The 13,991-nt window shown below is 55.1% G+C and overlaps 1 protein-coding gene across 1 annotated transcript; it reads left to right on the top strand.

The window, feature by feature from the left end:
- Nucleotides 1–1,227: 1,227 nt before the first annotated feature.
- On the top strand, nt 1,228–4,244 carry LOC146542176 (uncharacterized). The gene is made up of 4 exons (XM_085213563.1): nt 1,228–1,339; nt 1,842–1,909; nt 2,028–2,088; nt 2,704–4,244. Exons 1-4 carry the CDS (start codon nt 1,228–1,230, stop codon nt 4,242–4,244), a joined length of 1,782 nt encoding a protein of 593 aa, XP_085069689.1.
- The last annotated feature ends 9,747 nt before the right edge of the window (nt 4,245–13,991 follow it).

Raw genomic sequence — 13,991 nt, 5'->3', positions numbered from 1 at the left:
GCATCTCCGGAGGACCTGGCGGGCAGAGGCAGTGGGGCGGATCCTCAGGGAGGCCCCCACAGAGAAAGCTCTTTGGCACAAGTAGATGTTCATGTATTTATTTAGGGGGAAAATCGGCTTTTTGTACGCAGGCCATTCTGTGATTCTACGGTTCTATGCTTCTGTGATTCCATGGACCGTTCCCTGACTCCCTGGCGCACACAGATGCAGGCCAGGTGGTCACTCTGCTCCCCCACCAAAAAAAGGGAGCCACACCCCATCTCTGAAGGTGTCAAGAAATGTATAGATGTGTCACTTGGGGACGTGGCTTATTGCACTGGGTGGTGATGGGGTGGCAGCTGGCCGGTTGGTCCAACCAAGGGCCTGAATCACAACCAGTGCCACTAAAGAAGAGCTGTAATTGGAGACTCCCTGCTGAGGAGCACTGAGGCCCCCGTCTGCCGCCAGATAACCACTCCAGAGAGGTCTGCTGCCCACGTTAGGAACATCAGGAAGACAGCGTCTGGAGTGGTAACACCATTCGACAGCTATCTTCTCCTGGTCTTTCAAGCCTGGTCACACGAGGCTGCAACCAGGAAATTAAAAAACATCAAAAAGGACCTTGCGTCCCTTGGGAAGGTGTTGAAGGGGTCAGCAGTGCAGGCGATGTTCTCCTCGGTGCCCCTGGCTGGACACGGGGATCGGGCAGAAAGAGGAGAACTGACCAGTTGAATGACTGGTTGTATGAGTGGCGTCATGCCGAAGGCTATGGCTTCTATGCAGGAGAGTTGGACTAGGAAAGAGGAAAAGAGAATCCCAGAATCACAGAATTGTAGGAGTTGGAAGGGGCCCCTAAAGATCATCAAGTCCACCCTCCCTGCTAAAGCAGGTCCCTTCCAACTCCAAGGATTCTATGATTCCATGAGGATTTCCACCCGGATCGTGGTCTTGCTAAGAGCCTTGCCTGAGCCAGTGAGAAGGATCTGCCTTAGCAGGACCCATTCTGTCTTTCCAATGGTGTAGCTGTTCAGACTGAAGATTTCTCTAGCGGCGATCCCCAGGTGTCAGTACTGGCGCCGGTCTTGTTTCATACCTTTACTGGTGTCCTGGATGATTGCATGCACCCTCAGTAAGTTTTCAGATGATGCTGGATCGGTGGGCTGAGGCCAGCTGTATGAGGCTCAGCAAGATTCAAGTGCACTTGAGTCACAACAACCCCATGCAGCGCTACAGGCTTGGGCAGAGTGGATGGCGTACGTGGTGGAAAAAGATCTGGGGGCATTAGTCAACAGCCACCTGAACATGTGCCCGCAGTGTGCCCAGACAGCCAGGAAAGCCAGCGGCATCCTGGCTTGTATCAGTAATAGCGTTGCCAGCAGGAGCGGGGATGCAATTGTTCCCCTATACCTGGCTGCACCTGGAGTAGCGTGTTCAGATTGGGGCCCTTCTCTACAAGGAAGATACTGAGGTGAGGCAGCTGGCCAGTTGGGGGCAGGGAGACGTAAGCTATGCAGATGGAATCCTTGGGAAAGGTGGAGATCAAATGGAAGAGATTAGGTTGTTGGGAAGACAGATTGGTGGGATGTGGACCTCAAATGCCTCCTCCTCAGAGCGGCCACGGTAACAAGACGGCGGCCAGCACGAGGCGTGTGCAGGCATGGGGTGGGCAGGCAGAGGCAGAGTGCCCATGCTCGGGCTCCACCCCACAGCGTGTCATGGTTCCGAGGGCAAGTGGGCAGCATTGTGATGTCAGCATGCTCGAGTTTTGAGTTCAGAGGGGTGGTCCCACCTCTGCCATTGCGGTCGTGACCAGCACTTAGTGATGGCTGACGACAGCTCTCTCTTTGTCCCTGTAACCCTAGTTCTTCAATGTGGCCTCCTGTTCCTGGTGGCCAGAGTCTTCGTGGACGCTGTGATCCGACACCTACAGGTAGGGGGGATTTGAGGGTGGGCGTGACTTGTGGCTGGGGACTTGTGGCTGGGGGAGTCGGGAGCAGTTCTGCAGGACCGCCCAGGAGTGTGACTGACGCATGTCCATGTGTCCGCAGGCCGGCAGACAACGCCTGCGGTGGAGGAAATGGTGGCAGCGAGCAGCGGCACCGGAGCCAGGTGGGTCCTCTGAGGGTCAGCCCGTGCCCCAGACTTGCCCAGGAGCATCCATCCCCAGGCGGGGCTGAGCCTCAGGGAGCAGCCGAGCCCTGGCCCAGATCCTGGCCCAATGCACCCTGGCCAGATGGGCCCAGGGCACGGACGTCCAAACTTTTTGGCTTGTCTGGGCTGCGTTGGGCGAGTAGGAATTGTCTTGGGCTGCCTATACATGAGTTGCTCTGAAAGTAATGCCTCCTACTTATTTACGTGGAAACTACCCTTGTGCGGAATCAAACTCTATAACCCATGTGAGGTTATAAAGCAGGTATGTTTTTTACAGCAAGGGTGCGAGGGGGATATCTCCTTCTAATTCGCACACCGAGGAAAGCAGTTGTTACATACTTAAAGACATAACAGATACATATTCTTTACAGTCCAAGGAAATGGGCTGGAATTCTGAGAAATTACAACTTATGGCCTCACCTCCTGGAGCGTGGGCCCTAAAAATGTGGTGGTGGTCTCTGGCAGTTCTCGGATGAAAGCTAACAGTCTTCTATTAAAAAAGGACGTGCCTGGCCCAGAGCATGTCTGGAGACCGCATCCTGCTGTGTCTCAAGGACCTTCCCTGTTTTACAGGTGCCAAGATTCAGTCGGCCGGGCACAGGAGCCAACAGTGTGAGCCACTGTGCCCCTGCAGTGAGGCTGACCAGGAGCTCCAGCAGCTGATTCTGTCAGGGGTGCCTGAGCACAGGCGTGTCCTGGGCCCTGACTTCTTGCAGGCGGCATGGAGGGACCTGGAGGTGCTGGTGGAGCGGAACAGCCTGTCATGCCACTGCTGCAGCTCCCCTGAGGTCCAGAGCTGTCCCGGGAAAGGCAAGGTCGAGTTCTTGAACATGCCCAGCACAGTCTGCTCCCCTGGAGCCGTGTGGAGCGTTGAAACCCACACAGAGCTCAAGCTGCACGTGGCCCGGAAAAGCCTGGAAGTGCAACTGGGGAGCCTGCCCAAATGGCTCTTGCTCTCCCAGCAGCAGGCTTGGGGAAGACAATGCCGCCACATGCTGCCCAAGCTCATCAAGCCAGGGCAGACCCAGCCCCTGCTGCGGCAAATGCTATGCCCCTCGCTGAAAGCCAAGGGAGACTGCATCGCAGAAAACATTCTCAAGAAGCAAGAGATAAGAAAGTGGGGTGAACCCAACCCTACAGAGATCTCTATGGAGCGGCTGGTGCCGTGCCCCCCCAGCCTTCTGCTTCCCCAGAATGTGGGTCTAACCGGGAAGGTCATCCGGCGGAAAGCTCATTCCCAGGGCCAGGCTGAGCAACGGGAGAATCCCAGGAAGGGGCAGCAGTGCCGCCCCAAGGAGTCGGCAAAGATTGCTTTGCCTCCGAGCATCAAGCAGGAACGTCCCACGGCTACCGCAGCACTTCCTGGCCCGGCCAACACATCACTGCTAAAGGACATCGGCTGTCAAACGGAATCTGCAGGCCTGTGTGTGACTGACATCAAAGCCAGCAGCCAGCGCCTCAGGGCAGCGCTTGCCATCATCTCAAAGCTGCACCTCAGTCAGGCGACTTTCAGGAAGCTCTCCATGCACACAGCCAGAAAATGCCTGGAAGTAAAGCTTAAGTCCTTCCCTGCGGCAGTGCGGAAGTCCATGCAGCAACAGTATGTACCCCAGATGGTTCCCACATACTTCCGCTGCCGTCAGGCTCTGTTCCTGAGTGAGGAGAAGCGCGAGGGCCTGGAGCTGCACATCCGCTCCATGAAGCTGGAGCGCCTTGGGAACCGCCTCGTCTCAGGCAGTCCGTTGAAGCCAGCGGCGTCCCAGGAGGAGGAATCTACCAGCACATACGTGACTGCACCTTCCGAGGCATCCGGGGCTGAGGCAGGCCCCAGAGGACACAAGAAGTGCCCTAGCAGAGGCAAGAGCACCCGGAGTGCCAAAGCAGAACACAGCGGCTTTCGGCTTGTCAGGCGAACATTCCGTGGAGTGCAACAGACCACCACCACCTACCGCAGCTCATTGTTAAATGCTTGCGGTGACCCTGACTGTGACCCTGTGGCTGCAGCAAGTAGCAAGATGGTCTGGGGGAAGATATGCCCGATTCCTGAAATGCCGTGGATCTCTGTCTCTAAGCACGTCCACCTTGCCTGCAAGCGGAGAGTCATAGAAGGATAGAGTCAGTCATTCCTGACCAAACCCAGGCAAGGAAATTTAAGGCCGTGCCAGCGCCTACGTTCTGTCAGTGTGTTTGGGCGTTTATAAGCAGAGGAGTATGGACTCAAGTCAAGCTCAGGTCTGTGCCCCTCTCTAGAGTTGACAGGAGAGAGGAGCACCTCTCACAGAGACTGCTAACAGGAGAGTCTATGACAGAAGCCCCAGTCTGGCAAGAACCATCAGTTCAAGCTACTTACACTGGTTCACTGGGCAATTTACCCTTAATATTTGGCAGATCTACCTAGCCTGATAGGTATTAACAGGCACTGAAACTTATTTTCCCATCACTACCACCTAACTCTCAGGTTTGAGCCACTATCTTATAGTTAGCTCAGGCACAAGCAACAGCTTAGCGGTGTCTACGCTGCACTTGTCATGGAAAAGCTAAAGGCAAGAAGACACAGAAGCCCGGGAAGCTCTAAGAATAGAGCAAACGTGCCAAGACTGTCAAGACAGCTTTGCAAGGCACCTACAAGAGGAAGGGCCAGGCTCAGTAGCACGCTTTCTGTACAAAAAGCCTATCTTTCCCCTAAATAAATACATAAACATCTACTTGTGCCAAAGAGCTTTCTCTATGGGGGCCTCCCTGAGGATCGAGGGGGAGATGAGCTCAGGAGTACCAGGGAAGGTGTGCTGTCCCACAGGAGGACATGCAGATGAGGATAAGCCCCGGCAAGTTGGCTGGAGCTTCTCCTCCCTCCTGGCCTGCCCCCTGGGGGGCAGCCCGGGGTCTCTGTGAGTCATCTGGAGGCACAGCACCAAGTCCTGCACCACCTGATGCTGTGAGGGGTCTGCAGGCTCCCACAGCTGTTGGCTCCTTCTGCAGGCAGGCAGGCTTGAGGTGTTGCAGGGCAAGTCCTGGCCTGTGGTCCTGGAGTCAGCCCTGCCTGGTCTGTGGGAATGGGGAAGGCAGCATGAAGCAGCGACCAAGGCTGCACGCAGCGTAGTGCCCATCGCCCTCCCAGGATGGGCAGCTGCCAGGTCCTCCCTTGCACTGGCCACACAGTGCATATGGAAAGAATTGGGTTCTCCCAGCCGCTGAAGCGGCTTCCGGTCACTCCCAGTTATCTGACAGCACCTTCTGTTCTCTTAGGCAGCCCAGAAGGCCAACTATATCCTGGGCTGCACTAAAAAAGGGGTGGCCAGCAGGGAGAGGGAGGTGATTGTCCCTCTCTACTTGGCTCCTGTGAGGCCCCATCCAGAGTACTGCATCCAGGCGTGGGGTCTCCAGCACAAGAAGGACATGGAGCTCTTGGAGCGGGACCAGAGGAGGGCCACTAAGATGATCAGATGGCTGGAGCACCTCTCCTATGAGGAAAGGTTGGGGGAACTGGGCTCGTTTAGACTGGAGAAGAGAAGGCTGCAGAGCGACCTCATTGTCTCTCTAATTCCAGAACTTGAAGGGAGCGTATAAACAGGAGGGGGAGCAACTGTTTACATGAGTTGAGAGTGATGGACAAGGGGGAATGGTTTTAAACTAAGGGGAGGTTTAGATTAGATATTAGGAGGAGGATTTTCACGGAGGGTGGTGACGCACTAGAACGGGTTGCCCAGTGAGACTGTGGATGCCTCATGCCTGGAAGCATTCAAGGCCAGGCTGGATGTGGCTCTGGGCAGCCTGGTCTGGTGTTGGCGGCCCTGCACAGAGCAGGGTGGTTGCAACTAGATGATCTTTGAGGTCCCTTTCAACCCAGAGGCAGTGGGGCGGAGCTCCGGACGGGGCCGGGTCGTGGGCGTCTCTTTGTGTGGCCCGGCTCAGCCGTCTCAGCTCGCCGCGGAGAAAAGCGCGCGTTTTCCCTCGCACTGCCGTGTCTTGACTCGCGTTTTGGATACTCTTGTCTCTCTCGTTTTGTTTGATTTGGTTAGATTCAGTAAATTACGGCTCCTCCTCAGATCGTTGCCGTTGTGTCTTCTCTTCGTTAAAACCATCTGCTAGCTCTCTGTCCTTCCCCCTCTCCCGGAGCGCACGCGGCCCGGGGCCAACCGGCTCGCGGCAAACCGTTGGTGCTCCTTCTTTTTCTTCTTCGCGGCGCCTGTGCCCCCCTGTCACGGACTTACACCTAAGGATAACCCCGTGACAGTGGCGTGATGGATTTCTTGGGGCGAGGTGGCAAAAACACCCATTCCAGAATCTGGAGGGGGTCCTGCTCTGCCACAACCCGTTGCGTCAGCACTGCGAATGGATAGTCCCTGTAGTTAATATCTCCGCCTGCCCCGGTTCCTTGTCTGCTCTGTGACAGGCGTGAGATGTGGCAATTCTCAAACTAATGTCTGTGAGCGCCTTTTTGGCAGTGTGAGTCAAGTTTCTGAGGGCAGCAGAAACTTATTGGCAACTCCCGGCCAATAAGTGAAACAAAGCGTGCATGTCCTCATGTGGCATTCGCCACAGAAGTCCCAGGCCCAATTAATATCTCCTACTAACTGCTGTATATCGTTCAGGGTTTCAAATGTTCGGAAGACCCCTCCCTCCAGGCCACGTCCCCTGCCCGCCCCTGAGGGACAAGTGGCAGCCCAGGGGAAAGCCCCCGGATTGCCTGCAGATTCCTATCTGGCTGAAGTTTACAACTTGTTTCTTTTGTGCTTCTGCAGCTATACTTGCACAGCCATCAGCCTCTGTTCTGCAGTGAGGAGCAGCGCGAGGGCCTGGAGCTGCACAGGAAGCTGGAGCGCCTCTGGAACTGCCTCATCTCAGGCAGTCCAAGATAGAAACTAGATGATCTTTGAGATCTCTTTCAACCCAGGCCATTCTGTGATTCTACGGTTCTATGCTTCTGTGATTCCGTGGACCGTTCCCTGACTCCCTGGCGCACACAGATGCAGGCCAGGTGGTCACTCTGCTTCCCCACCAAAAAAAGGGAGCTACGCCCCATCTCTGAAGGTGTCAAGAAATGTATAGATGTGTCACTTGGGGACGTGGCTTATTGCACTGGGTGGTGATGGGGTGGCAGCTGGCCGGTTGGGTGCAGGGAGACATAAGATATGCAGGTGGAATCCTTGAGAAACGTGGAGATGAAATGGAAGAGATTAGGTTATTGGGAAGACAAATCAGTGGGATATGGACAGTTATACTAGGAATTAATCAAGATGATTTGCTTTTGGTGACGTGCTGGGCTTCAGCGTGGACGCATTGTGCATCAGAGCAGGGAACTGCCTTGGCGGGCTGAGGGTACCCCCTGGCAGGGGGCAGCTGCCGGGAGTCACCACCCACCCTGTGGCAGCAGAGCTATGACACGGCAGGGGCGGAGCCAGGAGCAGAGGGGTTGTCCTCTACATGTGCAAAGGCAGCCAACAGGGAGCACCTGGCGTGGTAGGCAGGCAGAGACAGACAGCGCTGTCTTGGGGCCCAGCCAGGAAGGTGGCAAGCAGTCTCCCGACCAGACAGAGAGTAAACATGTGCAGGGTGAGAGGCTCTGGACCCTTGTCTCTGTTCAGGGCAAAAGGAGAAGCCTCCCCCTTGGCCCTGAGGTGCCATGAGCTGACAGATTTCAGACTCTGGTGTGGGAGAAGGAAGAAGCTGGGGACAGCAGCTTGGAACTGGAAGAGGATGATGACACTAAGAAAGTCCAACCAAGGGCCTGAATCACAACCAGTGCCACTAAAGAAGAGCTGTAATTGGAGACTCCCTGCTGAGGAGCACTGAGGCCCCCGTCTGCCGCCAGATAACCACTCCAGAGAGGTCTGCTGCCCACGTTAGGAACATCAGGAAGACAGCGTCTGGAGTGGTAACACCATTCGACAGCTATCTTCTCCTGGTCTTTCAAGCCTGGTCACACGAGGCTGCAACCAGGAAATTAAAAAACATCAAAAAGGACCTTGCGTCCCTTGGGAAGGTGTTGAAGGGGTCAGCAGTGCAGGCGATGTTCTCCTCGGTGCCCCTGGCTGGACACGGGGATCGGGCAGAAAGAGGAGAACTGACCAGTTGAATGACTGGTTGTATGAGTGGCGTCATGCCGAAGGCTATGGCTTCTATGCAGGAGAGTTGGACTAGGAAAGAGGAAAAGAGAATCCCAGAATCACAGAATTGTAGGAGTTGGAAGGGGCCCCTAAAGATCATCAAGTCCACCCTCCCTGCTAAAGCAGGTCCCTTCCAACTCCAAGGATTCTGTGATTCCATGAGGATTTCCACACGGATCGTGGTCTTGCTAAGAGCCTTGCCTGAGCCAGTGAGAAGGATCTGCCTTAGCAGGACCCATTCTGTCTTTCCAATGGTGTAGCTGTTCAGACTGAAGATTTCTCTAGCGGCGATCCCCAGGTGTCAGTACTGGCGCCGGTCTTGTTTCATACCTTTACTGGTGTCCTGGATGATTGCATGCACCCTCAGTAAGTTTTCAGATGATGCTGGATCGGTGGGCTGAGGCCAGCTGTATGAGGCTCAGCAAGATTCAAGTGCACTTGAGTCACAACAACCCCATGCAGCGCTACAGGCTTGGGGCAGAGTGGATGGCGTACGTGGTGGAAAAAGATCTGGGGGCATTAGTCAACAGCCACCTGAACATGTGCCCGCAGTGTGCCCAGACAGCCAGGAAAGCCAGCGGCATCCTGGCTTGTATCAGTAATAGCGTTGCCAGCAGGAGCGGGGATGCAATTGTTCCTCTATACCTGGCTGCACCTGGAGTAGCGTGTTCAGATTGGGGCCCTTCTCTACAAGGAAGATACTGAGGTGAGGCAGCTGGCCAGTTGGGGCAGGGAGACGTAAGCTATGCAGATGGAATCCTTGGGAAAGGTGGAGATCAAATGGAAGAGATTAGGTTGTTGGGAAGACAGATTGGTGGGATGTGGACCTCAAATGCCTCCTCCTCAGAGCGGCCACGGTAACAAGACGGCGGCCAGCACGAGGCGTGTGCAGGCATGGGGTGGGCAGGCAGAGGCAGGGTGCCCATGCTCGGGCTCCACCCCACAGCGTGTCATGGTTCCGAGGGCAAGTGGGCAGCACTGTGATGTCAGCATGCTCGACTTTTGAGTTCAGAGGGGTGGTCCCACCTCTGCCATTGCGGTCGTGACCAGCACTTAGTGATGGCTGACGACAGCTCTCTCTTTGTCCCTGTAACCCTAGTCCTGGGACTAGTCCCCAAGTGGCCACATCCTGCCAAGCTCATCAAGCCAGGGCAGACCCAGCCTCTGCTGCGGCGAAGCCTGTGCCCCTCGCTGAAAGCCAGGAGACTGCATCGCAGACAACATTCTCAAGAAGCAAGAGATAAGAAAGTGGGGTGAACCCAACCTACAGAGATCTCTATGGAGCGGCTGGTGCCGTGCCCCCCCCAGTCTTCTGCTTCCCCGGAATGTGGGTCTAACCGGACGTCATCCGGCGGAAAGCTCATTCCCAGGGCCAGGCTGAGCAACGGGAGCATCCCCGGAAGGGGCAGCAGTGCCGCCCCAAGGAGTCGGCAAAGATTGCTTTGCCTCCGAGCATCAAGCAGGAACGTTCCACGCTACTGCAGCGCTTCCTGGCCAGGCCATCATATCCCTGCTAAAGGACATTGGCTGTCAGACAGACTCTGCAGGCCTGCTAAAGACACGGTTGTCCAATGGATTCTGCAGGCCTGCTAAAGGACATTGGCTGTCAAATGGACACTGCAGGCCTGCGTGTCACTGACATGAAAGCCAGCAGCCAGCGCCTCAGGGCAGCGCTTGCCATCATCTCAAAGCTGCACCTCAGTCAGGCGACTTTCAGGGAAGCTCTCCATGCACACAGCCAGAAAATGCCTGGAAGTAAAGCTTAAGTCCTTCCCTGCGGCAGTGCGGAAGTCCATGCAGCAACAGTATGTATCCCAGATGGTTCCCACATACTTCCGCTGCCGTCAGGCTCTGTTCCTGAGTGAGGAGAAGCGCGAGGGCCTGGAGCTGCACATCCGCTCCATGAAGCTGGAGCGCCTTGGGAACCGCCTCGTCTCAGGCAGTCCGTTGAAGCCAGCGGCGTCCCAGGAGGAGGAATCTACCAGCACATACGTGACTGCACCTTCCGAGGCATCCGGGGCTGAGGCAGGCCCCAGAGGACACAAGAAGTGCCCTAGCAGAGGCAAGAGCACCCGGAGTGCCAAAGCAGAACACAGCGGCTTTCGGCTTGTCAGGCGAACATTCCGTGGAGTGCAACAGACCACCACCACCTACCGCAGCTCATTGTTAAATGCTTGCGGTGACCCTGACTGCGACCCTGTGGCTGCAGCAAGTAGCAAGATGGTATGGAGGAAGATATGCCCGATTCCTGAAATGCCGTGGATCTCTGTCTCTAAGCACGTCCATCTTGCCTGCAAGGGGAGAATCATAGAACGATAGAGTCAGTCATTCCTGACCAAACCCAGGCAAGGAAATTTAAGGCCGTGCCAGCGCCTACGTTCTGTCAGTGTGTTTGGGCGTTTATAAGCAGAGGAGTATGGACTCAAGTCAAGCTCAGGTCTGTGCCCCTCTCTAGAGTTGACAGGAGAGAGGAGCAGTCTCTCACAGAGACTGCTAACAGGAGAGTCTATGACAGAAGCCCCAGTCTGGCAAGAACCATCAGTTCAAGCTACTTACACTGGTTCACTGGGCAATTTACCCTTAATATTTGGCAGATCTACCTAGCCTGATAGGTATTAACAGGCACTGAAACTTATTTTCCCATCACTACCACCTAACTCTCAGGTTTGAGCCACTATCTTATAGTTAGCTCAGGCACAAGCAACAGCTTAGCGGTGTCTACGCTGCACCTGTCATAGAAAAGCTAAAGGCAAGAAGACACAGAAGCCCGGGAAGCTCTAAGAATAGAGCAAACGTGCCAAGACTGTCAAGACAGCTTTGCAAGGCACCTACAAGAGGAAGGGCCAGGCTCAGTAGCACGCTTTCTGTACAAAAAGCCTATTTTTCCCCTAAATAAATACATAAACATCTACTTGTGCCAAAGAGCTTTCTCTATGGGGGCCTCCCTGAGGATCGAGGGGGGAGATGAGCTCAGGAGTACCAGGGAAGGTGTGCTGTCCCACAGGAGGACATGCAGATGAGGATAAGCCCCGGCAAGTTGGCTGGAGCTTCTCCTCCCTCCTGGCCTGCCCCCTGGGGGGCAGCCCGGGGTCTCTGTGAGTCATCTGGAGGCACAGCACCAAGTCCTGCACCACCTGATGCTGTGAGGGGTCTGCAGGCTCCCACAGCTGTTGGCTCCTTCTGCAGGCAGGCAGGCTTGAGGTGTTGCAGGGCAAGTCCTGGCCTGTGGTCCTGGAGTCAGCCCTGCCTGGTCTGTGGGAATGGGGAAGGCAGCATGAAGCAGCGACCAAGGCTGCACGCAGCGTAGTGCCCATCGCCCTCCCAGGATGGGCAGCTGCCAGGTCCTCCCTTGCACTGGCCACACAGTGCATATGGAAAGAATTGGGTTCTCCCAGCCGCTGAAGCGGCTTCCGGTCACTCCCAGTTATCTGACAGCACCTTCTGTTCTCTTAGGCAGCCCAGAAGGCCAACTATATCCTGGGCTGCACTAAAAAAGGGGTGGCCAGCAGGGAGAGGGAGGTGATTGTCCCTCTCTACTTGGCTCCTGTGAGGCCCCATCCAGAGTACTGCATCCAGGCGTGGGGTCTCCAGCACAAGAAGGACATGGAGCTCTTGGAGCGGGACCAGAGGAGGGCCACTAAGATGATCAGATGGCTGGAGCACCTCTCCTATGAGGAAAGGTTGGGGGAACTGGGCTCGTTTAGACTGGAGAAGAGAAGGCTGCAGAGCGACCTCATTGTCTCTCTAATTCCAGAACTTGAAGGGAGCGTATAAACAGGAGGGGAGCAACTGTTTACATGAGTTGAGAGTGATGGACAAGGGGGAATGGTTTTAAACTAAGGGGAGGTTTAGATTAGATATTAGGAGGAGGATTTTCACGGAGGGTGGTGACGCACTAGAACGGGTTGCCCAGTGAGACTGTGGATGCCTCATGCCTGGAAGCATTCAAGGCCAGGCTGGATGTGGCTCTGGGCAGCCTGGTCTGGTGTTGGTGGCCCTGCACAGAGCAGGGTGGTTGCAACTAGATGATCTTTGAGGTCCCTTTCAACCCAGGCCATTCTATGATCCTACGGTTCTATGCTCCTATGATTCCATGGACCGTTTTCTGACTCCCTGGCGTGCACCAATACAGACCAGTTGGTCACTCTGCTTCTCCACCAAAAAAAAGGGGTTATGCCCTTTTTACCTGCCAATGTGAGATGCCCGTGTTGCTCCTGGAACTGCTCCTGGGGCAGATAGTGGCAGGACGCAGGCCAGGGTCACCTGCTCCTCCCAGATGCTCCATTTCCCACTGCTGTCCACAGCCAGCTTCCCTTGCAAGGCTACGCTCCCACCACCTACGCTTCGTAGGAGCGATGCTCCACCAACAGCTGGGGGGAGCAGGGGTTGCTGTGCCCCAGCCATTGGGTAGGGGTGTGCCTAACGATGCGTGGAGGGTGTGCTAGGACAGTGGGGCTGTGGTGGTGGCGGGTTGGGAGCACCCATAGGGACCCTCACTGAAGGAGTCGGTGTTGCAGGTGTGTGCAGCCAGCAGCCCTCCGAGTCCCCTTTACCCAGTCCTTGTTGACTGGGTGCCACCGCCCGGGACCTCAGCTGCAGAGTGCCCCGGCATTAAATCATGCCTGGCTGCCCCAAGAAGCGCGGTTGTGGCGTCGACAACCATGGAGGGGAAGCCAGCTGGAGCCCAGGTTGCATCAGGGCTCTTCCCACTGGTGCCTTGTCTGGGATCTGCAGCATCAGAAGCTGCGGCTTGGCACACCGCGTTTCATCTCTGCAGCACTCAGATGGGGCTCTCAGATGAAATTCTAAAGAGTCGAGTTATATTAGGAATTAATCAAGATGATTTGCTTTTGGCAACGTGTTCAGCTGTCATGTTATGTGCTTACCATGGTGGAGGCAATCACTGGGTGGCTTGAAACGTACGCAGTACCCTGCGCTATCGCCCAAAACACCATATTAGGTCTGGAGGGGCAAATCCTGCAGCGACATGGCACCCCGGAAAGAATTGAGTCCAACAAGGGGACTCATTTCAAAAATTCTCCTGTAAATACTTGGGCCAGGGAACGTGGCATAGAGTGGATTTCCCATCTTCCGCTATCATGCACCAGCCTCTGGTAAGATCAAACCTACAACGGGTTGTTAAAAACCATGTTAAAAGCAGTGGGTGTGGAACATTTAAGCACTGGGAGATGTATTTGGCAGAAGCCACCCAGCTGGTCAACACCAAGAGGATCGGTCAGTCGAGATGTCCTATCCTCATCCACGCCCTACATACTGTAGAAGGAATAAGGTCCCTGTGGTACAGTAAAAAGCATGGGGAAAAAGCAGTTTGGTCCCTTCCAGCTTCTGGGAAGGGCAAACCTCTCCGTGGAACTGTTTTAGCACAGGGACCTTGGTTTCCACTGGTGGTAATGAGAAAGATGGGGCACGTCCATGTGTACCACAAGTGAGGCGGATGCTGGGGGAGTGCACTTAGTGATTCCATGATATATGTTCATAGAAATGCCTATAAGTAATGCATGAAATATTGTTTGTTCGTATGTAGATAACGTTAAGCATATGTGGTGATGTGGAATAAGGGGTGGAATGTTGTGGTTTTGTGATTTTTTGTTGTCAGTATTCCCATCAGAACACCGTGAGGAGCAGCGGGAGTTAACGAGTTCATGTTCTGGTTCCGTTTACTGCCTTTTATGGGCACTTTGAGTATCCTGATGGAGAGAGCAGGGGCAGCATCTCCGAGGACCTGGCGGGCAG

This window comes from Meleagris gallopavo, chromosome Z (assembly GCF_905368555.1).
Source record: "Meleagris gallopavo chromosome Z, MGAL_WU_HG_1.1, whole genome shotgun sequence".
NCBI classification, from domain to species: Eukaryota; Metazoa; Chordata; class Aves; order Galliformes; family Phasianidae; genus Meleagris; species Meleagris gallopavo.
This window is presented reverse-complemented; position numbering and strand designations above follow the sequence as displayed.

Bases quoted from the DNA above. Each gene is read 5' to 3' on its own strand.
- LOC146542176 (XM_085213563.1), top strand. From the start codon at position 1,228: ATGGCGTACGTGGTGGAAAAAGATCTGGGGGCATTAGTCAACAGCCAC. The intron at 1,340-1,841 runs GTAATAGCGTTG...CTGTAACCCTAG, and splicing joins CGGCATCCTGGCTTGTATCA to TTCTTCAATGTGGCCTCCTG. The intron at 2,089-2,703 runs GTGGGTCCTCTG...CCTGTTTTACAG, and splicing joins AGCAGCGGCACCGGAGCCAG to GTGCCAAGATTCAGTCGGCC.